General features: G+C 40.7%; 1 protein-coding gene and 1 pseudogene across 2 annotated transcripts in view; both read right to left on the reverse strand.

Moving 5' to 3' along the window:
* Positions 1 to 27350, reverse strand: part of sez6l (seizure related 6 homolog (mouse)-like) — a 109285-nt gene that overhangs the window by 61139 nt on the left and 20796 nt on the right. For both annotated transcript variants that reach the window (XM_087843992.1, XM_087843991.1), the window contains exon 2: positions 1129 to 1575. In XM_087843992.1, the coding sequence (XP_087700118.1) occupies positions 1129 to 1575 (447 nt within the window). The remainder of the gene's footprint in view (positions 1 to 1128; positions 1576 to 27350) is intronic.
* LOC118454701 (5S ribosomal RNA) lies at positions 730 to 848 on the reverse strand (annotated as a pseudogene).

Below are 27350 nucleotides of genomic sequence, written 5' to 3' on the forward strand. Positions count from 1 at the left end.
TAGGGGAGGGGATCTTAGTACTGACTTTTAAAGCTTTGAATCATGAAGCTCCTGCCTATATTTCTGATCTCTTAGAACGCCACACTCCCTCTCGCAGGCTGAGATCATCTAATCAAAGGCTGTTGGTAGTTCCCCGAACACATTTTAAATCCAGAGGTGATAGATCTTTTAGAGAGGTGGCAAGTAGTGGAATTCTCTCCCTCCATTTCTACATTGCCTAGATTTTATTTATTCTTTTAAACATCATCTTAAGACTCATTTATTTAGACTAGCTTTTAATTAGATTCGTGCTGTATGTTTGATTGTACTGTTTTATGTTTATCTGTTTTATATTATTGTGAAGCACTTTGTGGTTTTTATCATGTGAAGAGTGCTATATAAATCAATAAAGTAAAGTAAAGTAAGGGAGGCATGGAAACAGAACTGAAACACAAGAAATTATATAACACAAAGCAGAAAACAACTAAAAGAACCAGAACAAATAGTGAATTATATAGTGCTTTTCTACTCTATCTGAGCACTCTAAGTGCTTTAGACAACTTGCCTAATTCACCCATTTGCACAAGCACTTTATTTCTGTGCTCTTTCTCTCTAACATTCACACGCAACATGGGGTTAGTATCTTGTCCAAAGGGTACTTGGCATGCAGACTGAAGCAGAAGGGGATTGAATAACCAACCTTCCAATTATTTTGTGACTTGTTTTCCCAGCTGAGCCACAGCCACCCCAATCTTACAGCACCTGGTATTCCCAGGCAATCTCCCATCCAAGTACTATCCAAGCCCAATTTTGCTTAGCTTTCAAGATCAGATGAGATCGGACATGCTCAGAGTGGTATGGCCGTAAGCTGTGTCTAATAAACACTAAATCTTAGAATATTACTTAAACCAGAATCAAAATGTACAAATACATAAACACTGGGTTACAGACCCAGGACCATGACAGGACCATTACTTTCCTGAAACTGATTTGCTCATGCATTAGAGGTGCTTTTGGAATTTCCAGGATACAGCGGGAAGAATAACTACAGCAAGGTAAATCTGGTGTCTCGCTGTCTTTTTTTATTGAAAAAAAAACTAGCCTAACAAATATTTGGTTTAGTTAAAGTTGTTACTATTTTTTAAATACCTGCTGAAGTTGATTCTATCTCTGCGTCAAGGTCTGGCCTCATGCTCACAGTGGTGATCTCAGCCTCCTGCACAGGGGTGTGCCTCTCTGTGTGAGGCATCCGAGAATGTGCATCTGTAGGAAGTGGCTGAGTTGGACTGCTGCCTTGTCCTGATGCTGCAGTTGATGCAGGGGACTTTACCCGCCTCGGTAATCCTCTGCTTTGATGCTCCGGGGTATGATTGATGGAAAGTCCTCTGCCCAAAAGAGGTAGCAGGTTCTGTGGCAGAGCAGAAGGGAGGATGCCCCCTTTCTGGGAAACCAGTTGTCCTTTTTGAGCCAGCACTGATTGTTGCAAACCACCAGTCATGGCACTAGAGTTTTTTTCTTTGGGGCTGCCTTGCTTTGTGCTCCTTGATGGCAATACTGGAGACCTGGCAGAGGGCATTATTGTGGAGACTTCTTTATCTGAAAAGCATGGAAAATAAGGGATTAATCATTTGAACTGGGAAAGCAGTTGAGAAATTCTTTTTATAAAGTGTTGGGAGTATGGCTCTCGGTGGTTCTGTCACTGTTCTGCTGGTCTTATCAGGAGTGGAGTTATCTGGTCGGCACAGCTAGTCCCAGTTAAGCTGTTGCATTCACAACATAATGAGCATGCACACATACACACATGTACACTCTCTCTCTCTCTCTCTCTCTCATTTTCACATCTCAGTGATGACATTCACATAAGGCTTTTCTTAGCCACTTATCCTAATCCTAACCATTAGAAATGAATGCCTCATCCTAACCCTTACCCCTAATCTAAGCATAACCTAATTATAACCCTAAAACCACAACCATATTTTGAGCCTAGAGTAGTATAGAGGCATGTCAATTTTGGGTCCTCACAAAGATGTTTAAACAAGTACACACACACATGTATACATTGTAGTAGACAAGGCAGTTAAGCATGACAGGAGAGAAGGATTAAAATACCATCTCCAGCAGCTTAGTTCAAAAACAGCAAACACCAGCATTTACACATACATCCTCCAACTCCTGCCACTAACACTCTGCAGTCAACCCTCAATAAGCAGCCATACAGTCCAGCCTAAAAAGTGCTCATGATGCAGCCTCAACATGATTTAATAATTTATAGTCATTTACATACTCCTCAAGCAGGAGAAGAACTAACAGAGCACAGCTGCTCTCATTTTTATCACAAGGAAATAAATCAGTGAAAATATCCTCTCTGTGTTGTCAACACTCTGAGAGCTTTCTTCTCATTTTGCCTTTTTCCATCTTGAGACAGAAAATAAATAGTCTTTTTGTAAGAGAAAAAAAAGTTCTAGATGTACCTGCATTATGCTCAACTTGTCACACCATTATCAAGAAATTCGTTTAAACTTTCACAGCTTGTGATTACTTAGGCAGCTACACAGCAGTAGCTGTCAATACAAGCACTCACACACACACACACACACACACACACACACACACACACACACACACACACACACACACACACACAACCTCATATTCATATCTTACTGAGGACATCTTACTGATTAAATGCTTTCTCTAGCCATCATCAAAAATGAATGCCTTTATCCTAAACCTCACCATAACCTAATTGTAACCCTGACACTAAAACCACATTTTTAGCCTCAAAAATGCCTTGAAATTTGCGGGGACGGGCATTTTGTCCCCATAGGTGACTGTTATACCCACAAGTATAGTAGCATGCCAATTTTCTGTCCTCACAAAGATGTGTAAACATGTACACAGACATTTAGCTGAATTCTTTGCAGGCAACATTAGTTTGCTAAAGATGCTGAAAACCTTTGCTCCTGATACAGATCTGCTGTATTAGTGTGCTTTTGTTTTTGTTTTTTTCAAGTTCTTTAAGCGATATTTTTAGACAAAATTATGCTTATTATAGTGATCCAGAAGCCAAACATATACAAAAATAGTATCACTTCGTTCTGGAATAAGTCATATAGACTGCTGTATATACCTGGATCTGGGTCACCTTGGTTGTCAAAAATTAGTGGAAATTACCTGTTACCCCCTAAAAAATCTCTTCTTAGGTTTTCTGCATCCTTTCACAATCTTATAGTTAGTTAGTGACAAAGTATTGTCACTTTATAATCTCAGAATTTATTATCAGTATCATCATTATGTCCAGAGATGCATCTTTTCACCAACTGCAGGATCCCCGTAGGAAGAATATAGACATATTTATTAGATATAACTTTGAACCACCACAGGAGCTCAACCTGTCAAGTCCCATCAGAAGCGGTAATTCACTTAATGATGCAGTGACAAAAAATGATAAGCTTCATCCAGCAGTTTTTAAACACCACAGACCATTAGAAATAGGTTCAATCTTTTCCTGTTAATTGGGGAGGAGGAGGCGCTGTTGGGGTCAGGTGCAGTGTGTGCTGGGCGGCTGCCAGGGGTGGAGAGCCTGGTGGCCCAATCCCCGGCTACCAACACTAGTGACTGGGTCATGGAACGTCACCTCTCTGGTGGGGAAGGAGCCTGAGGTCAAGAGGTACCAGCTAGATACAGTTGGGCTAACCTCAATGTACGCCTTGGGCTCCGGAACTAGTTTCCTGGAGAGGGGCTGGGCTCTGTCTAAGTCCGGGGACTGCCCTCAGTGACAGACGGTGGGTTGAAGTGGGTATTTTAGTATCCCCTCAGATTGCTGTCTGTGCATTGGGGTTTTCCTCGGTGGACGAGAGGGTTTTTCCCTGTGCCTTTGGGTCAGAGAACAGGTCCTGACTGTTGTCTGCGCCTAAGTAAAAAACATCAGTTCAGAGTAACTAGTCTTCTCGGGGTGCTTGAAGGGGCTCCACCTGGGGACTCTGTCATCTTACTAGGTCCAAATGGAACATGTTCAGCACTGCTGAAACTGCTGCACTAAACTTGGGCAGAGAGATGGTTGGTGCCTGTCGTGGTGGTAACCCCCGAACCAGATAGTGGATCCCAGAGGTGAAGGTTAAGTTAGAACCATTAGGTTAAAGATGGTCTCCTGTTGGGCTTGATTAGCCTGCGGGACTCCAGAGGTATCTGATAGGTAATGACAGGCCAAAGGGAATGCGGCTGGGGCAGTGGCTGAAGCAAAAACTCAGGTGTGGGAGGAGTTCGGAGAGGCCGTGGAAAAAGACTTTAGGACTGCCTCGAAGAGATTCTGGCAAACCATCATGTGAGTCAGGAGGGGAAAGCGGTGCTCTACATCCACTGTGTATAGTGTGAGTGGAGTGCTACTGACTTCAACTGAACAAATACTTTGAGGACCTCCTTAATCCCACCCACTGACACATGTTCTATAGAGGAAGCAGAGTCTGGGGACTTGTCTATACCTGGGGGTGAGGCAGTGAAACAATTCCTTGGTGGCAGGGCCCCTGGGGTAGATGAGGTTCACCCTGAGTTTCTGAAGGCTCTGGATGTTTTAGGACTGTCTTGGTTGACATGCCTCTGTTGAGTGGCAATGTTGAGTGGCGATCAGGGGCAATACCTTGTTGATTGGCACACTGGAGTGGAGACTGCAGGGTGTGCTCCAACTATAGAGGGATCACACTCCTCAGCCTCCTCATTTCGTCCAAGTGGGAGGAATTTACTGCCTCAAGTGGAGGAATTTAAGTATCTCTTAGTCTCATTCACGAGTGAAGGGAGAGGGGAGGGGGAGATCAGCAGACAGATTGGTGTTGTGGCTGGAGTAATGTGGACCCTGCACCAGCCCGTTGTGGTGAAGGGAGCTGAGTGTAAAAGCAAAGCTCTCGATTTACCAGTTGATCTATGTCCTCAATAGGGATGAAAATCCCAGTAGTCCAATACCTTGGAATCGTTAGTCTGCCTGCCTATCGATCTCACTTACTGGTTCTTGCCCTCTCGCTATGATCAACTGATTTCAGTTTGTGTGTCAGAGGAGGAAAAGAGTGGTGTGGTTTACAGCGTGGATATGGTACATTACTTTTTTCTATTGCACAAAAGGGTGAGAGCTTGATGGTAAAGTGGAGACTGCTCCAGGACAGAAACTACTGTTAACACAACTTCAACTCTTTTCAAACACCTGCACAGACTAGCTAGCCAAGAATCCAGAGTAATGTTAAAGCTGAGTAAATGCTGACCCCAGTCCAGCACTGTGATAAGTAAGCCGTCATTTGTGGTGAAGCCACCCGCTGCTCCAGCTCAACAGGTAACAAACTGATGAACAGTCAGGTTGCAGCCTCCGTTTCTACCTTCTAAAACTATACATTTCACACCTGAGCCTCAACTCTCGCGGCCCAGTACCAAACGACTCACGGACCGGTACCGGTCCGAGGCCCGGGGGTTGGTACTGCATTAATTTTAACAAATGTTTTTGTGTAATATGTGTAATAACTTTTTTACTTTCGTTTTTTTGAGTTATGACACCGACACTGATCACAACAAAGAGGGGAAATACCTCCAACATTCACAAACATTTGACCACTAAGCATGTAATTATTTTGCATGAATGTAATGTGTTTGATATGCTATTTAGAGATGACTCTCAAAGTGGAGCCATTGAGAATCAATAAGGGAATCAATAAGGAATCGAATATGTAAGTTATATCAATAATGGAATTGGAATCTCACTAGATTACAGCAGCAGATCTGAATTCTCTGATTGATATTTTAGTTGCACCTGATTGTTCATCACTACACACTTTCTTTTGGTTCTATCATTTGGACATGACTGCCATTTCGGCAGCTCATTTTGACCTTTCTGCTGGGTCTTTCATGCACTAGATTTCTGGTGGTTCTACTCCAGTTTAGTGGATGGTCTGCGGGGTGTGTTTACTGTGCAGGAAGTAATTATTTGATCTTCCACTGCATTTGTAAGTTTGCTCATTACATAGAAATTAATAGTCTCTAATTTTATGATAATTTTATTTTAATGGAGAGAGATCAAAGATACAGAAAAAAAGATAGATTAAGATACATATTTGATCTACTTCAACACAGCCAGAATTGTGGTTCCCACAGATTGGCGGTGTGCCCATGTGGCACACATATTATATCCAATTAATACATTTCAGATATTCCTGACTTCAACTGATTATGTGCATAAAGGACACTTGTCCGTAGAATAATTTTTCCATTCCATGTTTTCTATCACCATGGATAAGACCAAAGAGGAGATCAAAGGTCAAAGATGTCAAAGGACATTAGAGACAAGAGACAGCACAAGGCTGGAATGGGTTATAAGACCATCAGCAATAAGCCTGGTGAAAAGGTGACAACTGTTGGTGGAATCATTTGGAAATAGAAGAAATGTAAAATGAACATCAACTGTTCTTGGTCCGGAGCTCCATGCAAGATTTTTCGTGATATGGTGTAACTGGTCATGAAGACATTGGTAGATCAGAATAAAACTACATGGGAGGAACCTGTTAATGACCTGAAGGCAGATGGGACCACAGCCACAAGAATACAATTGGTAACACACTGTCTATCAAGTCCCCTGCTCAAGAAGACAAATGTACAGGCCCATCTCAAGTTTGCCAGTGAATATCTAAATGATTCTGTGCTGTGGTCAGACGAAACCAAAATTGAGCTCTTTGGCATCAACTTGATCTGCTGAGTTGTTTATGAAGAGAGTGGATTTCATAAAACAGAGTGCATTTCATAAAACAAAACTTCAGTAATTCTCTCTCAGCTATCATTAACTTTAGGGGCCACACACTCACACATGAACAATAACGGCTGAAAGAATTGTTTACTTTTTAGTTTACCATTCAATAAATATAAAAAAAAATATTAAAGATTTATCTACTATATCTGTCACAAAAATGTAGCTAATAATTAATTTTTAAACATGGGAAGAAACACTTTTGTTTACTGTGCCGTGGTTCTGTGTCATGTGACCCAGCTTTAAGTTTGATGTCTTTTTGTAAATCTCTCTTTCATGCTTCCTCCTCTTTCTCTGTCTCGTGCTTCCTCCCTCTCGTTCTCCCTTGCTCGCTCTGTCTCTCATGTCTGCTTTCCCTCGACCCTTCTGTAAAGCTTGTGTGTCCCATCTTACGTCCCTCTACGTTTCCTGTTTTATTTTGACAGTCTTGTGTTCAATGTTCAGTGTGTTTAGTTTTGCTTCCTGAGCGACATCATGTTCATTTGTGTCAGCTGTGTTCCCCATGTGTTTCTACTTCCCTCATTACCCTTCTGTATATTTAAGTCCTCTGTCTCCCTTTATTCATTGTCGGGTCATCTGTCTTCCTCACATCATGTTCCTGGAATCAATGTTTTCTCAAGTCTTGGTTTTCTCAGGTTCATGTTAATGTTCACGTTTATATTTAGAGGTTTACTATGTCTGGCTTTAGTTTTCCCAGTTCAGGTTATGGTTTAGTTTTTCGCCTTTGCTATTTGTTTTTGTGTTTTTTTCTAACAGCCTGAACAAAATGTTCGCTTTTTGTTAAAGTTCAGTTCTGTCCCCCGTGTTTCTGCTTTTGGGTCCGCTCCTCAAACACACCAGCCATTCGGCCCTGCGAGATACTGACAATATTTCTTTAAAATTCACTGTGGTATGTTCAGATTAAAGAAGTAGAAAAGAAGACAACAGCAACAGAAAAGAGAGAGAGGGTGGCATTAGGTGAGTGTTTGATCTGGTTCTATAATAAAAAGAACCAGATGAACCAGATCTTCTCTGAGATTTTATTATACAAACTTGCAGAGTGCATTTCATAAAGAAGTATCCAAACATGAAGCTGAACCGTCTTTTCTCTCTGATGATATAAGATAACAGACACAGATTTAGGCGCAGAACAAAGCTTTATGGACAAGACTTTAGCCAGGAGATTGGGGCCCCCGCTTGTTTCCCTGCATGTTCCTTTACATGTTGGCCTTGGAAGAATGGCACCACTGGCTGGAGGGGAGTGTGCATCTGGTGCTGGTCTGGACGGACCATAAGAATCTGTCGTACTTGCAGACAGCCAAACGCCTCAACGCCCGGCAAGCCAGGTGGGCCTTGTTTTTTATTTGTTTTGATCTTGTCATCACTTACAGGCCAGGATTGCGTAACACCAAGCCAGATGCCCTCTCGCGCCAGTTTTCTTCCATTGGGGAGGGGGAGGAGGAGGAGGTGAGGACCGCTATCCGCTATCTCCAGCGCTGCCTTCTTAACAGGGCGATGAAGCTTCAGTCAGCACTGGATCATTGTGTGAAGCACGGTAAAGCAGCGCGGACGTTTTTTTGTGGCAGTTTACGTTGAGCTGAGGATTGTTTAATTACTATGCGTGTGTTTGTGTGTTTGCCACTAGCAGGGAAACGGAGAGAGATCACAGGAGCTGGACAGCCACTTGGGATTACTGTTTTGGAAGGAGTCACTACGTGTGTTTTCACTTCACGGCCACGAGCACTGCTAAGAGGAGAAGGAGGAGACCACACCCATCACTTTATATACATATATATTGAACTGTTGCACCTTTACCGCACTGTAAATAAATCCACTGTCTTCTCCAAAAGGAGCTGTATAGGAATTTCTTTTACCTAGGTATTAATCACATTATGTTATTGTAATGCCTTGGTGCCACTGGATTTTAACATGTCTGACACTCATACTTAAGACAAATGGTAGGGGGTGTAGTAAGGATGTTGGGGGAAACAGGAACTCCAGAGGACCAGTCTTTTGTCTCTTCGAGAACTCTGGGAAGTAGCAAGGGAGTGTGAACCTTAAGGTGTGAAACAGCTGTGTACTGCCTTTTGTTCCTGGAGAAGGTATTTAACTGAGAGCCATGCTAGGCTCAGTGAGACTCTGCTGACCCTGCCCCGTGGTCATGTAGGCTCTTCATCAAGCTTGGTTGTATGTTGTCTTTGAGTGCTTGGATTAAAGAATGTTAGCTACCGCTCACCGCTCGTCTGCAGGCTTTATTTAAGTGGAAAACTTCCACAACAGAGCCCTGCTGTTTTCCACACCTACCCTGACAAAATATTTCACAGCTTCACCTCCATGTACGTCTTATCCTGAAAAACAAGCTTCAAGGACAACTAACCTCTCTCTAATGACAAAATACAGTTCCAGAGAAAGTTGATGTTGTGTTACATTTTGTTCATGTTGAATATCAGTTTCCACTTAACTATGAATCTTAACTATAAGTCAATTTTTATTTTTTTATTTTTTTACTTTAGACTATTGTTCCATTGTATTAACAATACAATAATGTAAAATGACTGCCAGATATTGAAAGCTGAGGTTATTCTGAAAAAACAGACAAAAGCATTCACTTAATTTCTGGCTCTTTTACAGACAAAATTACCAAATAGGTCCAGGCGGCCTGTATGATACTTAGTCAATAAAGGGAGACCAGCAGCATATACAAACACGATCATGGATGGCGACATGCTCTCCCAATCACAAGATGGGAATTGGAAGGTTCACCCACAATATCACTGTGTGTGAATGGAGCTGGAAACTTTGTCTGAATTTTAGATTTGCCACACATGGAGTAAAAGTTTCAATCGAAGGAACTGAGAAAAACAAGACAAAGTTGAAGAAAAACTGCCCACAGGACTGCTGATCATGCACACAACTATGAACTGCTGCAGGATGTGGGAGAGACAGACAGCAGTGGTGGGAAGGAGGAACAATATAACAAGGAGGGAGAAGAGAACATGGAGGATCAATGAAAGTGTTTTTAGTGTGGGGACTCATGAAAATCAGGTTAAGAAAAAACGAAAACCTGAGGCCGACTAACTTGAATCGTAGGTTGAGAAAGGTACCTAAGCATCGCAACAAAAGTTAAAAGATGAAAATAAAACAGAGAATGCATTACCCACCTACTAACACACACACACACACACACGCAATGAAGACCAGCTTACACTCACAAACATGCCCACATCTCTAATTACTGTTAAAACTGGAAAACTTGACACTGGCTACCAAATTCTGAGTTCATCCACTGCTGACAGACAGCAGTTAACCTGTTGTCCTGCAGCCTGGAGAATTAGCTTTTTAATAGAGTGGTGCTACCAACCAGTGATCAGTCAATAAATTTAGTGGTAATATATTAAAATCGTAAGATGACTGAACTGAACAACACAGTCTGACAAATGATTGAACAACACAACAGTTCAGTCTGATCCTTTACTTCATACAATATGAAGGCACAAATGAAATGGTTTCACATCTCTTCGCTCTCAACTCGCGAGTTTGTTTGTTGTTCAGCAGAACAGTGTGCAGTATGTTGGCTGTTATACTTTTTTGCATTTGAAAATAAAAGTTGGGCTGATTTTAACATCATTACAAAAAGTGTTGTTAATTATTTTTAATCATATTCATGGTACCACAAATTGTTTTTTCATTTAGTTGAACTTGAAATGTTTGTCAGTAGGTAAACAATTAGTATTGTACAGTCAGAAATATCAAGTTATTCTTAATACTGCAGACTTGCAATGAATAAGTTGTCTTAACAGTCATCTTAAGTAAGCTTTACTTACTTACTTTGCTTTTTTGAGTTCTAGGAATTAATGAGGTTGTACGGTGTACTCAAAATGAATAAGTTGTCCTAACTTGGTCATCTTTTTTTAGTTCTGGGAGCAAATGAACTTGTACAGAGTACTCAAAATAAATAAGTTGTCCTAATTTAGTAATTTTTAGCTAAGCTTTACTCAATTTTTTTGAGGCAACGAGTTTCCTTAGTTTCCTTAGTTTCCTTAGTTTTTTTGAGTTTTGGGAACTAATTCGATTTTACAGTATACTTCTTCAGAAACCTATTGAATGAAAGGAGAAACACCTTCAAAAAAGTTAAGTCCAGCCCTTCTTTCCTTCTTAAACAAATGTAAACATTCCATTTGGTTTGTTCTTCAAACAAAGACCTTGAAAAAGAAGGCATGAATTCATAGAACATCTTTGATATGCGCTTGACCCTGGTAAAATATGAAACAACACACTAGAATCAATGGAAAATGTTACAGCATAGAATAAATGAGTCTCTAAGTGGGGATAGTAAGAATTACTGGATGTATATTTTGAGTGAAGAGACTGTGTACCTTCTGTCTGACTTGTCTTCACAGCTTGAGATGAAAAACAGATTAAATACCACACTGAGACAAATAAAGGAAACAAGCCTAACAACAGATCTTTTTGGTGTGACTGGGCTGCATGGCAAAATAAGAGCTGCCATACAATCACAATGGAAATGCACTATAATGGTTCTGCTGTCTGTGAGAGTGTGTTTCTAAACCTTTATTTTGTTGTTCTACTCATCCCAGTTACCCTCTTTCTGGGAAGAGTGGCATCATCTGACTTTGAACTATGTAAGCAATGATTTCTAATGAGAAAGACATGTTCCTTTACCAGTGTTGGGGAATAACGAAATACATGTACCGCCGTTACGTATTTAAAATACAAAATATGAGTAACTGTATTCCGTTACAAGATCGTTGCTAAAAGTGCAGCCTTACCTAATGTCCACCCTACTGTTACTCATTTTATATTAAGATTTCAAAATCTAGTTGGTATTAGTATGGCGAATAACCTTCAGTAAAAGTAATAAATCACACAGCAATAGTACATTCATGTAGTTATAAAAAGCATGATAATATTATATTAATGCTATATTAATATTAAGTAATCCAAAGTATTCAGAATACGTTACTCTCATTGAGTAATGTAACGGAATACGTTACAAAATACATTTTGGGGCATGTATTCTGTAATCTGTAGTGGGATACATTTTAAGAGTGACCTTCCCAACACTGTCCTTTACAGACAGAGCAAATGGAAACGCTCCTAAACAGAATCATGAGAAGCTCAACATGTATCCTTGAGTTTGGTTTAAAACTCAAAGTCTGCTGAAGATATAATATTATTAATTTCCTGTCATATTCTCAAGTAATGTGCTGACAGCTTCCATAGCTACTCTGCAACTTAATTCATTTCATTCAGTCACTGGGCAAATAACAAAAAACAGATCTGACCATTAAAGCACAGGTTGTGTTACTGTTGTTACCCAGTAAACATGATGATGGCTGGCAGACTTGTGGCATTTTTGAGGTTTGTTTGAGGGAAATGTGCTGTGACATTTACTATTTGACAGCTATTATTTGATGGGGCTGTCTTGAGCTGTCTGAAGACATTGTCAGCCAAGAGACTTCTTACTCACTGCACAGACTAAAACTCACTGATTTAATCGAAATAAGGTCTTATTTTAAGACCTTTACATTTCATTTAAATTGTTATCAAATGCGTTTGCAAATTTGTATCCCACTCCAAGCAACTAGAGCAGCACATTTCAGTGATCAGCACCTTCAGTCAAAATGCAGGAAATAATTACCCTGCTTGCTTTCCACCAAAGCTGCTGGAACTGCAGTATCAATACTATCTTTAGAAAAGCAACAACAAATAGTAACAGCAACTGAGCAGCAGTGCATTACCCTCTGAACACTGAGCAGAAAAGGTTAGAGGACATTGCTGGGGCAAGAAAATAACCACTCAGCAGACTAAACACTTTAAACCTAGTAAGGAGGGATTGTCGCCATGGCTGGGATGGCAAAGTTCCTGCCAGAATCTCTGCTCTTCACACATTCACAAGTTAGTTAAAGACAATAGCTGGTATTTGATTCTGGCTTTACTAATATCTCCTAGTTTACCAATATTTACCACTAATGAAATCAGAGTGGGTGGTGTCCTCTCAAGAAATAAAGTAAATTGTGCTAAAATACTTTGGAATCAATATTATACCTGGCCCCACCTACGAATGTGCATTCAAAACACCAACTGACCCGCCATCATCTTTTATGTTCTTATGGTTGATGAATCCAAGTCAATTTCTTTAGCTCTCTATGCAAATAATATAAACACAATCAAATGAATGGCATGAGTGTGCTCATCACATCATTAGAATAGTTTACCCAACACTGAAGGGTTTCTAGTTCTCTTTTAAATTAAAAGAGGGATTAGTATTGTCATAACCAATGTGCAGGCCACACTTGAACGCAAGACTTAGAAGATCAGATTCAGTGAGTATGTTTACAGTGATCAAGGGAAGATCCACAATCTCTATTTACACAAAGGTCAACAAAGCAGGTTTGTCTGATCGTGAAAATCCAATGTGTCTGATCACTCTTGACGTAGGAACAGTCTCTTCTCCATAAATCTCTTGCACACAATTTCCTCTCCTCCAGAGATACATGCCAGGGCTTCTGTGCAGACTAGAAGACAGGCAAGTAATCAGAGAAACAACAGGGAAGCAGACTTAAAGATCAGAGGAAGTTTCACTACCACAGCTTGTTCAATGCTCAGTTGAAGACTGAAGGTTTGGTCTCACTATAAATAGAAGCCAGACGATTAACAGATCATGAAAAGGTTGGCTTGATTGTTTCACGTGTGCGCTGGAGGAGGACAGATCCAAGCAGGATCCTCCTGGCGCTCACTGGGCTTATTAGGATGTTTGCGATGGAAGTCTGAGCATAATTTTGTTCATAACCACAGTATGTCTCCAGTGGATGACTCAGGACTGTTACCTGGGTCGGTTTCGTCCCGCTGGGCATTTCGGACCAATGACTTGATTTCTCATGACAGAACCAATGATGCAGGACGGTGGCAGAATGGTAATCTCCTCCACAGTAGTGTCAGCAGTTGAAAATTGTCAGGATAAGGCATCTGGTTTGACATTCCAGGAGCCAGGTTGGTAAGTGTTAACAAAATTCAAACAAGCAAAGAAGAGGGCCCACCTGGCTCGTCTTGAATTCAGTCGCTTGGCCGCTTCAGGTATGCAAGGTTTTTGTGGTCAGTCCAAATTAATTAATGGATCCACTCAGCTCAAGCCAGCAGCATCACTCCTCTAAGTCCATCTTGACTGCCAGCACTTCTGCTCACCACATCATAGTTGTATTACATAATAAGAAAAAAGGCACAAGGGTGCATTTTACCTTCTTTGCAGAGCAATAAGATGTCTCCAAACCGCGAAATCAGGAGCGTCTACTTCCATGATTAACTGTTGGGTGGTAACGAGCTGGATGAGGATGGGTGTAGAAATGATGAGATCCTCAAAAGTAGAAAAGGCCTTTTCTGCCACCTTGATCTTCACTGGGTCAGCTCTGATCAACCCCTTCTCTACAATGTAGCCTAGGTAGGAAACTGAGTCAATGTGAAACTCACATTTTTCACCCTTGACGATCAGCTTATTTTCCAGCTGGTGTTACAGCACCAGAAAAACATCAATTCATCTCTTCATCTGAGGATTGTTTTACGCTCAGGCGAAAACTGAATGTTTGCTGTCAGTATAAGCCAGCTGATTAGCCGATGACAAACAAGTGAGCTTGATTGCTTTAGGTGTACGTTGGAGGACGGCAGAGATCCCAGAAGGATCCCTCCCCTGCAAAGTAAGGTGTAGTTAGACACAAATATACACACACACACACAAAACACACCACACATTCATGATGCACTCAAAAAAATAATTCATTGGATGAACGTAATTTTATCTTGCCACTTATATTCCATCTAAACAAATCATGTTATATTAATCCATCTTGATTGTGTTGTGTCAACACGATATATGTGTGTAGGTTTAACATAATATTAACATTAACATTCAATTAATTTGACTTTTGTTCAATCAACATGTTTGTACCACATTAGTCTAATTAGATTTATTTAAATTCATCTTATATTGTTTAAACACATTGGCACATCAAAAGTCAGTCTTGTTACATGAACTAGTAAAATATTTGTTTGTTACACCAATGATAATCTTGTTGAATGAATGAAATGTAACTTATGTCTGTAGTACATGTTGTATTCATATTAAGTAATGTTCAACAAAAAAAATTCAATGGATTTACAGCAACTTCCAATCCACCCATCTTCTTATCCTTATCTGGGCTGCGGAAGTGATAGGGCAAGAGGGACAGGGTACATCCTGGACAGGTTGCCAGTCTATCATACAGAGACAAACAATCATTTGCACTTTAACACCTTTGGGTAATTTAGAATAACCAGTTACCGTTACAACTGCATGACTTTTAACTGTGGAGGAAACCAGAGTACGCAGAGAGAACCCACTGCAAACTTCGCCACATTGTGGATTTGAACCCAGGATCTTCTTGCTCTGAGGCAACAGCACGAACCACCATGGCATTAATCTGTCAATAAAGACTTAATAAAAGTAGGAAAGCTATGCTTGATGATGCTTTATGTTGTTGTCCTTGACAAGTTAAACCATAAGAAATAGTAACAGCATACACGTGGTGTGGTTGTCTGCCTCTTGTAACCCCACTGATTTTACTGTGGTTTGACATCTAATGTGATCTTGTGAATTTCGTGAGTCGACTCACAAAAAGCTTCTTCAGTTTTTCTTCAGAACTGAAGAAGCTTCTCGGATGAGAGGTGAAACGTCTTAAAGCAACTTAAAGAAGTCCAGACGCTTTTCTTTGCAAGCTCCTTTGACTATTATGAAGGAGATAAGAGCTAGGATGTCCATCAAATAAAAGCTCAGATCTGTTCTATTAGTAAACTTAAAGTTTCATGGATATTGATATTAGTAATTTTATTGTTAATATTAATAATTAACTACCTAACCCTTACACCACCTATACTGTTGTTACTCGCAGCAAAAGTGCTAAACTGACTCTAAACCTGGTGGTTAGCAATCATTTTTCCTTACAACTGATTAACTGGCTCGAATGTATCTGCTGTGAAAGGTCACATGTGCAATAGCATGAAAGGTCATGAGGCAGCATGCGTGTGCCTTTTGTCTGGGAAAGCTTTGATGTTTCAAAGGCTATAGCTGTAGCATAAGTTGTTTTGGGAGCTCGCCAGGGTACAGTGATACCTGGGTGACCTCTCGATCACAATGATCAGATGAAAAGGACCTCTTGCTGGTCCTTGACAAAAGTTTAGTTGGAAATGAGAACACTGACTATAGCTCAGAGTGATCAGGATAGTTGCATCTATTTCAAGAGACAGTTTTATTGATTTTGAGTCTTTGAGTAGCCTGATCCATTATGGCCATCACAACAACAAGTGTTTGTGCTTTCCTGTCTAGACTGAAGATGGGAGTGTTTAGCTCAGTGTTACAGTGAGTGCTTTCTGTTTTAAATATAATGTTGTTAATTTTTAACTGAGAGGCAGCACGGTTCCCACTGTTGCCTCACAGCAAGAAGGTCCTGAGTTCAATTCCACCAGCAGGCCAGGATCTTTCTTTGTGGAGTTTGCATGTTCTCCCTGTGTTTGGGTGGGTTCTCTCAGGGTACGGGATTTTTTTTAAATGTTTAGAACAATATTAGAACAGGTCATGTACATCCTAGGTGTATTCTATGGCTTTATCAGTATATATTTACATGAAAAATACTAGATTCAAATCAACCTTTATCTGAAACAGGCTCTCTCTCTAGCTCTGTAATATTTTGTTCTACAGCCTCAAGCTTTACAGTTTCAATTTATTCTTTAGATTTATCTAGTAGGCACAAAGCCACTGTAAATGAATATAAATGTTTTTTTGGTTAATGTTGCCAATGTTGATCAATATGTTCACCATATTCAATTCAGTTTTATTTACACAGTGCCAGAACACAACAACAGTTACCTCAGGGCACTACAATAATACATACAGAGAAAAACCCAACAATCATATGACCCCCCTATGAGCAGCACTTTGGTGAGAGTGGGACAGAAAAACTCCCTTTTAACAGGAAGAAACCTCCAGCAGAGGTGAGAGGATGAAGGCAACACAAAAGACAAGCTGTGGAAGAGAGCCGCGGATTAATAACAAGTATGATTCAATGCAGAGAGGTCTCAGCTTCATATAAGTTTATTCATCATGTATATGACACAGTCTTTTTTCTCTGTTTAGCTAAAATGTACACTACTGAACTCACAAAATACATCTCACCTAAGTAGTCACAGTGTGGTTTTATCTGTAACAAGGTTCAATTCAGACAATAACTGTGTTTTTCTGTAATTCTACTTTGAAAAGAGATTCTTTCAGTAATTATTTACAAAGGTTGAGTAGGAAGAGTTTGGAGTTAAAATCATGTTTGGTTCTATTCACCATGCTTTAGAAGTGCCCCTAATCATTTATAAAGAGAATCACACACTGGTTTAGAACTGCTTTGTTGCTGCTGATTTGACCTTAATGACAAGGCAGGAAATGAAGTGTCGAAGAAGTAAAGGGGTGATGCATCTTTATTGTTCATGTGGTTTGTTATTAGTTTGAATGACTGAAGCCATGAATATCAGACTCCAGAAACGTAAACACCTTCTCACTCACTGTCTTGTCTCCATTTGAAGTTGCCAAGCTCACTCTATATTCTAGGAGACTTAAGTACATGATTCTGAAGCAGTGCTCAACACATTACACGACATTTAGAGGCTGGTTGTATATTTTTAGTGTTTTTCACAAATAAACCTGTGGCGACTTCACTGCAGGAAAAGAAGGTGACTGTGTCTGTTTGACAAAGGAGGCAACATGCTCATAACAGAAGGAAGAGATGAAATCATTCATCCTCAGTTACTGCAAACTTTCATTGTTACTCTAGCACAATCAAGTCTGAGAGTGCAAAGCTATGTCCAAGAAGGTTTGAGCAAAACTGAAAAGGGAAACCTGACAGCAATAGTGATGGACTCCTTTGTGACAGCCTAAACATATAAAATATGGGGAAAGCCCTTTTGTATTTTTATTTTTCAGTTTTCTTTCTTAATGTGTTTAATTGTCATTCGTAATTTGTATGTAGGAGCTGGTGGCTATTTATAGTGCTTTATCAGACCCAAAGCTGGCAGCAACAATATTAAGAATACATTCCTGATACATGTGTTCCCCATGAAGAATTACTGTAAATGCACACACATACACGCAGCTGCATTCTTCACAGGCTACCATAGTTTTTGGCTGCAGTAAAAATGCAGGTTGAGTTATAATATCAGACAAAAAATATGTTTTCTAAGTACACGGTGTGTGTCAAGTGATAGTTGCATAAATCAAACTATTTCCAGGTAATCCTGGAGGTGTAATCACATTCAATTTTCAGTAGTGTTATAATATAACGCATTACTGTACTGAATTCACTAATTACGTAGATAAAATTATGCTGATACGTGCATTACAATGGTTCTTCAGTTATGTACACATCAAGTGAATATAATGAAAAAAAAAAATTCAAAAAAAAATTTTTTCTGTGCAATTTCAGTTTGTGTGGAGAAGGGGTTAAATGGTGGAGCACTACAGAGATGGACATAACTTTTATTTTTATTGCACAAAGTGTCAAGAGTGCAATGGTAAAGTGGAAAATGCCTCTAGGACAATAACAGCAGCATTATACTGCTAACAGAACTTCATCTCTTTGCGAAAAATCTGCAAAGAAAGAAAGCTATTGAAGAATTGAGAATGACGATAAAGCTGAGTGCATGCCAACCCTAGCCCAGCAGCCCAGAGCCTGGTCTTCAACACCTAACAAACTGATCAACAGCCAGGCTACAGTCTGCGGTTCTACTGGTTCATGTTTCTACAGTAGACTCACTGTGATGATCGCTTTAAAGTCTCTTTGAGCTGGTTTTCGTCTTTGCTTTGTGCTGTTAGTTTTGTGTTCATTTATAAAAACTAAAAGTAAGATCATATGTGTGTCTTCGTTTGGATAGGCATTTTTCATAGTGTTTGGGGCATTGTGTTTCAGATCATTTTAGGGAGTATAGAGAAAGCAATGTAAAGAGTAGCCTAGTGTAAAGGCCATTTCAGACAGAATGGGGCAGATGCTGCGCTGCACTATAAACCCATTCTTTTCTATTGCTTGCAGTAGAAAAGAATGTTTCCCATTGTACTGTCAAAAGTGCAGTGCAAGTGCACTGGCATACTGTCCTCATGCATATTGCAGGTGCAACTTTGACTGCAGTGTGCTGTAACACATTTCGGCATGACCAATAGGAACAAAACCTACAGCTGTGCTAAGGTAAACCACACCGTTGGCGAAAACATGGAAAAAAACAGTTAATTCTGTTTATATCCGAAACTTTATGACAACTTTATGAAAGCAGTGTTGGGAAAACAACACATTCTTCACTAACAGGTATAGTGCCAAATAATTCTTCTTTAAGGATGAGAGATACATGTTTTGAAACGGCAGGGAGCAGTTAATCTAGTATATGTAGAGCAGGTGCAAAGAAATTATGAACAGGCAGAGCGCCATGCCTAACAGCCTAACATAAATTTTGCGCTAGTCACTCCAGCTAGCGTATGCCCAGTGTATGCCACATATGTAAAACCATGAAAAACTTACTTTCTGGTGATTCACCCCACAGAAGATTATATATAATAACACTATACACACACACTCCACACACCTGAACTGAAAAGACTAAAAAGAATTCTGAACTATGAAACTGAGTACGGGGACTGACAAACATGGACTACTAGAATTCCTTACTGTGAAACGTTAAATGATTGTTTATGGTTTTGGTTAAATAAATGCTTTAACTGTTCTTTTAGCTGTGTTTTATTCGCTCCTTAGTCAATGCCTAGAGAGCATAAGCCCAAAGACCCTAACTTTCTCTACATTCTGTAGTGATTAAGTGTACTGTGTTACCAGTACATTTGCATAATGACTGACACTAACACCATTGACGATAAACATTGGGCTGTGAGGTCAGTTTCTTTATCGTTAATATGCAAACTGTCATGACCATTGATCAACAGCCACTGATCAAAGACCATTGATCAATGACAACTGATCAATGGCCATGAGTACCACTCACAGAGTTGGGGAATGCCTGCATGCACAGCATTGTAAGATGGTGAAAGATGTACCCTTAGGCCTCCTCCCCGATTCAGACATGGTCTCTTCCTTTTCACATAAATGGCCTCCTTGACTCCAAGCACAAACCAGTGATCCTCCCTGTATAGGATGTTTACATCGTCATTATTGAAGGAGTGGCAACTGGCCTGAAGGTGTCCATAGACTGCGGGGACCTGCCCTGATGACTTAGCTCTTCTGTGTTGTGCCATCCGCTTAGCCAGAGGTTGTTTGGTTTCTCTGATGTATAAATCATGGCTATCCTCCTGGCCCTTAACAGCGTACACTATATTACTCTGTTTGTTCTGGGGGGACTGGATTCTTGGGGTGGACAATTTTTTGGCGCAGCATGTTTTGGGGTTTGAAAGTCACAGTGACACGCTGTTTAGAGAAGCGTCAGCTATTTTGACGCTCCTGACACATAAGGCATCACGCAGCAATTATCCTTCTCTCCTGGATCGCCTGGAGCATTCTTTAGGTGTCTTTCCAGCTTTGGCAAATGTCCAGCTGGGATAACCACATTTACTCGGGGCCTTCTTGATATGATGTTCTTCTGCTTCCCTGGCCTCTGTATCTGTCTGGACAGAGTTCAATCTGTGTTGTTTGTGTTACAAAGGATGATGAGAGTCAAACCTTAAATATTGATCCGTATGCATTGGTTTATGGTACACATCAATTTTTAAATGTCCCCCATTACTGATGGGAATTTGCAGTCTAAGAGGGTGCAATGATAGTTGCATTTAAAGAAGCACCCAGGAATGGATAAGGCAAGAGAAAAAGACAGGGAGGTCTAGAAATAAACAGCTAGCTGAAGCTAGCACAAGGAACAATTCTTGATGTTTTATTCTTAGATGAATAAGAACATTACATGGCACCAAGAGTAGGGTCAAGAGTAAAAAACAACACATCAAGATGGATGCAATAAAACCACCAAGTCAGTTGAAACTGACTGGAAACGTAGGATTTTCAAACAGCAGTTCAAGCTGTATATTGGAGCTGTCGGAGTGGATCGACAACCAGATAAAAGAAAAATAGCCATGCTGCTCACCACTGCCGGCGCAGAAGCAATAGAGGTCTTCAATACTAGACAAGTTTGATGAAGTTATGAAGAAATTTGACAAGCACTGTCTGTCAAAGAAAAATGAAAGATATGTATTTCACTCATACTTACAGCACCAAGGCAAGTCATTTGATACTTTTCTCACAGACCTCAAGATTAAAGCTCAGTCTTGTAATTTTGGTGATCTCAGAGACTCCATGATAAGAGATCAAATAGTGTTTGGAACTAATGAGAAAAACTCTGGGAGAAACTGTTTAGGGAAACAGAAATGACGTTGGAAAGTCAAGCCTGTGTTAATTAAAAGAAAGCCATGGAGTGAATTCAAAATCAATGACAACAAAAACAAAACGTATGATAAAGAAATGTTCACTTGCAAAAGATGTGGTGAGAAACACAGACCAAGACATATGGGAAAAAAAGTGCAAAATGTAAGGACAAAACCATTATGCAAAAATGTGTCTCTCCGAGAAGAAAGGACAAGAAGTACACACTGTGCAGGAAGATACAGATGACAGCAATAAACTAAGTGAAACCTTTATTCATTAAGATGGTGTCACATGGCAAAGATGTCAGTGCACAGTCTTCAAGAATTAACACTGGTCAAACTGTTAGTTCAGTCACAGGTGATAAATGGACTGCTCCACTGCTAGTAAATGGGACAATTGTAACATTTAAAATTGACACAGGGGCCAAAGCTAACTTGATCAGTGAGAAGGATTTCAAGGCACTGACTGAGAAGCCTAAAAGATTTACAGAAAAAGTCCCATCTCTGAGGGCTTACAATAACCAGCGAATACAAACAAAAGGTAGATGGAGACTTAAATTGGCTTCAAAAGGCAAACAGCATAACATTTTGTTCACCATTGTGCCTAATGGACAAAGTAAATTTTAGAAGATTAAACATCTGAGGACCTAGGACTAGTAAAGAGGATCTATCAGAGTAATACTAACAACACGAAAGTTGTCAAACAAGACAAAACACTGGAACACCAACAGTATGAAAGAGGTTCAGACATTATCAATAAATTTCCTTCAGTCTTCAAAGGACATGGAACATTTCCTTACACCTACAAAATCCAGCTCAAGGATGATGCCGTGCCTGTGCTGCAGGTAGGGCTGTTCGATATGAACAAAATCTCATATCCTGATATAAGACATTTATCATTCGGACAACAATATAAATCACAAAAATTGTACATTTTCTGTAAATTCTGTGAATCTCGGGTAACTCGACTTGCGTGAATTGTTTTCAGCTGGGCGTCGTGTAACTGGAGTTGAGAGTTACATAAGTTGAAACGGCCACAATTTTATTTGTGAGTATTTATTACAGGGCGTGCTGTGAGGAAAAGCCTGTTCCAAGCTTTATTTTTTAGCACCTGTCAGTTCTTTTTTTGCTTCTCGTCCGTAAACACTCTGCATACTCTTTCACGTGATTCCGTTTATTTTGAAGAATCTCAACAGGATCTTCAGCTTTATTGTGAAAGGTTTATGTGGAAAGTCAAAGGAGCTTGCAAAGAAAAGCGTCTGGACTTCTTTAAGTTACTTGAAGACGTTTCACCTCTCATCCGAGAGGCTTCTTCAGTTCTAAGGTCAAATGGTGGAGAGTCCCAGATATAAACCTGGTGGGAGTGTCCCCCCACAGAGGGACAAAAGGACCCCCTGATGATCCTCTAATCTCCTGAGCCAAGGTGTGGAACTGGGTGTGGGTCCCAATCAGTCAGAGTTTCGGGTGAGTTCATTGTGAAACCTGGCCCCACCTTATCATGCGAATTCCTGAGGTCAGATGGCCCAGGGTGTGAGTGGGCGTTAAGGCGTCTGGGAAGGGATCTCAAAACTGGATTATAGATGGCAGAGAGTTGGTGTCGTAAACCACCGCCTCTGTTCAAAGATGGTCGCTCACAGTGGACATAGATGGCTTCTTTCACTCCTCTTTCAAACCATCTGTCCTCTCTGTCCAAAATGTGAACATTGGCATCCTCGAAAGAGTGTCCTTTATCCTTAAGATGCAGATGGACAGCTGAGTCTTGTCCTGTGGAGGTGGCTCTTCTGTGTTGTGCCATGTGCTTGTGAAGTGGCTGTTTGGTCTCTCCAATGTAGAGGTCTGGGCATTCCTCGCTGCACTGTACGGCATACACCACATTGTTAAGTCTGTGTTTTGGCGTTTTGTCTTTCGGGTGAACCAGTTTTTGTCTGAGTGTGTTGCTGGGTCTGAAGTACACCGGGATGTCGTGCTTGGAGAAAACCCTCCTGAGTTTCTCTGATACACCGGCTACATAGGGGATGACAATGTTGTTGCGTCTGTCCTTCTTATCCTCCCTCGCTGGTGTCTGATCTTCTTTTCTGGCACATGCTTCTCCAAGCATGACATCCCGGTGTACTTCAGACCCAGCAACACACTCAGACAAAAACTGGTTCACCCGAAAGACAAAACGCCAAAACACAGACTTAACAATGTGGTGTATGCCGTACAGCGGGGAATGCCCAGACCTCTACATTGGAGAGACCAAACAGCCACTTCACAAGCGCATGGCACAACACAGAAGAGCCACCTCCACAGGACAAGACTCAGCTGTCCATCTGCATCTTAAGGATAAAGGACACTCTTTCGAGGATGCCAATGTTCACATTTTGGACAGAGAGGACAGATGGTTTGAAAGAGGAGTGAAAGAAGCCATCTATGTCCACTGTGAGCGACCATCTTTGAACAGAGGCGGTGGTTTACGACACCAACTCTCTGCCATCTATAATCCAGTTTTGAGATCCCTTCCCAGACGCCTTAACGCCCACTCACACCCTGGGCCATCTGACCTCAGGAATTCGCATGATAAGGTGGGGCCAGGTTTCACAATGAACTCACCCGAAACTCTGGCTGATTGGGACCCACACCCAGTTCCACACCTTGGCTCAGGCGATTAGAGGATCATCAGGGGGTCCTTTTGTCCCTCTGTGGGGGGACACTCCCACCAGGTTTATATCTGGGACTCTCCACCACTTGACCTTAGAACTGAAGAAGCCTCTCGGATGAGAGGTGAAACGTCTTCAAGTAACTTAAAGAAGTCCAGACGCTTTTCTTTGCAAGCTCCTTTGACTACGATGGCCTGGATGACTGAGAACCTTCACAGACGTTTATGTGGAAAACAAACAGCGGACGGCAGAGCCACGCGATGGTTTTACTGTCGTTGTTGCTAACGACAACGCATAAAAACAGTCATTTGTCCGTCTGTAGTGTGGTTATATTAAATATAAGAGAAAGAGAGGACTTTAAGAAAATCTACAGTGATCATCAAAAAGATGAAAAAAAGAGTTTATTTTGCAGCACCATCAAACACCATCAAAAATATATATTGTTATATATCGAACAGCCCTGAGGAGAGTGCCTGCTCCACTCAGGGCTAGTTTGAAAAAAAGAGCTTGAAAGAATGACTTAGATGGGTGTCATTGAACGAGTGGAAGAGCCCACAGACTGGGTGAACTCTATCACGTGTGTCAAGAAAAAGAATACAGATACTTTAAGAGTCTGCCTTGAGCCCAAAGATCTAAATGAAAATATTAAAAGAGAGCATTATTAGATCCCTAAGAGAGAGAAAATAATGAGTGAAATGACAGGGGCTACGTTTTTTTGGAAACTGGATGCTTCACATGGATTTTGGCAGCTGAGGCAAGACCCAGAAAGCAGCAGGTACACTACCTTCAACACACCATTTGGGTGTTACTGTTTCTTAAGGCTCCCATTAGGCATTAAATCAGCACCAGAGATCTTCCACAGAGCAATGGAGTCCTTAATAGAAGGGCTGGAAGGCACCAGAGTCTACATAGATGACCTCATCGTCTGAGGAAATACAAGACAACAACACGATGAAAGGCTGAAGAAACTTTAACAGAGAGTTAAAAAGAACGGACTAAAACTGAATAGAGACAAGTGCCTCTTTGGTGTTACAGAGATGACCTTTTTTGGCAGACAAGGTCACAAGTGAAGGGGTGGAACCTGATCAGTCAAATACAAGCCATATTGGATACGCCTGCACCCACTCACAAAAAAAGGTGTCTTGCATTCTTGGGAATGATCAACTTCCTGTTCATTCCTAATCTTACCTCTAAGACAACATGCCTCAGGGAGCTGCTAGAGCACAATACAGTGTTCGAGTGGACGGCCCAACATGAGAAAGTGTGGAAAAAACCTAAGGAAACTATAACTACGGAGCCAGTCCTCATTGATCCATCAAAACCAGGGGTGTCCAAACTTTTTGCAAAGAGGGCCAAATTTTATAAAGTGAAGATGCCTGGGGGCTAATGGTTCCTTTTGACTTTTTTTCATAACAAAGTTACATGAAAATATAATGAAGAACAATTTTAATAGTCACAATTACCTTTATTTTTAAAATAGAAATGTACCTAAATAAAAGACACTCAGGCAAGCATTTACCACTCTAAAGACACAATTCCGCCTTTCATTTATATCTGGAGAGTCAGACAACATTGAACAAACTGTATAGAATATCCTAAATTTCCATAAGTTTGCAATATCTTTGCCTAATGAACATTTAAACAGGAGTTCTAAGTAATGAAAAGTGTTCTGTTATCAATAAAGTTTTTTTTTAAGTCAATTTCGCCCTTTGACTTTTACAAGACCTTTCAGGAAGTCAAAGTTTTTCACATCTACTGGAAGATTGCACAACTGGAAGTTTACTTGCCGCAAGAAATAAACACATTTGTAAATTTACAATTTACAATATGTACACAACACACTCAATTATGAATTAAGAGCATAACATCAACAGTTAAAACCAAATCTTAAGAGTTTAACAAAATATGCATAGCAGCTCTCCAGTACAGAATTTGGGCATCCCTGGACTAATGAGAGGGGTGATACTGAGATCTAGATTTTAGTAAAGCAATTAGGTCTGGTTTGAGGGCAGTGGTTGAGATGCGTAAAATATCACGCAAGTGGGAGTCACTCATCCTTGATCTCAATCAGTTCTTGTTTAAGTTCATGACAGAGAATGTTTGCTCACACAGATATGTGGAACCAAATAAGCTCAGCATTTTCTTAGCAAGAGATCACACTTCAGGAAACCTGTCTTTGTCTAGCTGCCGATAAAAGTCAACAAGAGAACACTGCTGGTGTTTTCCGCGGCACTCATCGTCACACTGCAGCTCCAGCTGAAGCTGCGGAGGAGCATCATCAGGGTCCACAGAGAAGGGAGATGAGAAAAGCAGCATGTCTTTTTCAATAGCTGCAAAGTCCTGAAAGCGTTTATTAAATTCTCCAGAAAGAGACGTGATAGCTGTTGCGTACCTCTTCATTTGGACATTAATGTCCTCTGTGAAACTGTCAACAACCTCTTTCAAAGCTGGGAAGTGTGCGGTACAGGGCTCTGTTAGGGACAAGTGTCTTTGGAAAAGTTGCAGTTTTGGTTGATGTGAGCGTATAGTTGGCTCACCACTGCGTCTTTTCCTTGAAGAGAAACATTCAGCGCATTCAGATGCTTCGTAATGTCAACCAAAAAAGCCAGATTTGCCAGCCATACAGGATCAGACAGTTCTTCCATTGGTTGTCTGTCCCTTCTCATCTAAAAACTGTCTGATTTCCTCTCTGAGAGAGAAAAATCGCTGTAGTGCAGACCCCCGACTTAGCCACCTCACATCATTGTAATAAATTACGTCACCATATTCAGCCTGGATGTCATGCAGAAACTGCTGAAACTGTTGGTGGTACGGAGCTTTAGAGCGAATACAGTTGATTGTCTTTGCTACTGGTTTCATAACATCATCAAATTTGAGATGTTTGGCACAGAGAGCCTGCTGATGAATGATACAGTGAAGTTTAACACCGTTACCTGCTTCTTCGCTGACTTTATTGCAGATCAGTGTGGAAAAACCGCTTCGTTTACCAGCCATGGCAGGTGCACCATCAGTAATGATCCCAGAAACGTTACTCCATAATAGCTTCATATCATCAACAGCTTCACAAACAGAAATGAATAAATCCATTCCTCTGGTTTGACCCTTAAGGCTTTTGAGATCCAGCAGCTCCTCTGTCATGTTCATCTTGTTGTTGACTCCTCGTAAATAAATCAGCAGTTGCGCGGTGTCAGATGCATCGGTGCTTTCATCGCAGGCTAATGAGAAATAATCAAAATCCACTCCTCTGTCCCGCAGCTGTCTGTGAATGTCTGACGATATATCCTCAACTCTGCGTGCCACAGTGTTGCGTGCCAAGCAAGCATTCAGAAATTCTTGCTTCTTCTCGGGGCAAATGTTCTCCACTATTTTCACTGTCTTTGACAAATGTACCTTCAGTAAAAGGTTTGCCATGTTTAGCTATTAACATAGCCACTTTGTAGCTGGCTTTCATGATATTTTCATGTGTCTCACAGGCCCGCGAGAAAAATCGCTGTTGCGAAGCCAGAGCAGCTTGGAGTTGCTTCACTTTTTCAGCGTGCTC

This window comes from Neolamprologus brichardi, chromosome 7, assembly GCF_056152115.1.
Source record: "Neolamprologus brichardi isolate AB-2024 chromosome 7, ASM5615211v1, whole genome shotgun sequence".
NCBI classification, from domain to species: domain Eukaryota; kingdom Metazoa; phylum Chordata; class Actinopteri; order Cichliformes; family Cichlidae; genus Neolamprologus; species Neolamprologus brichardi.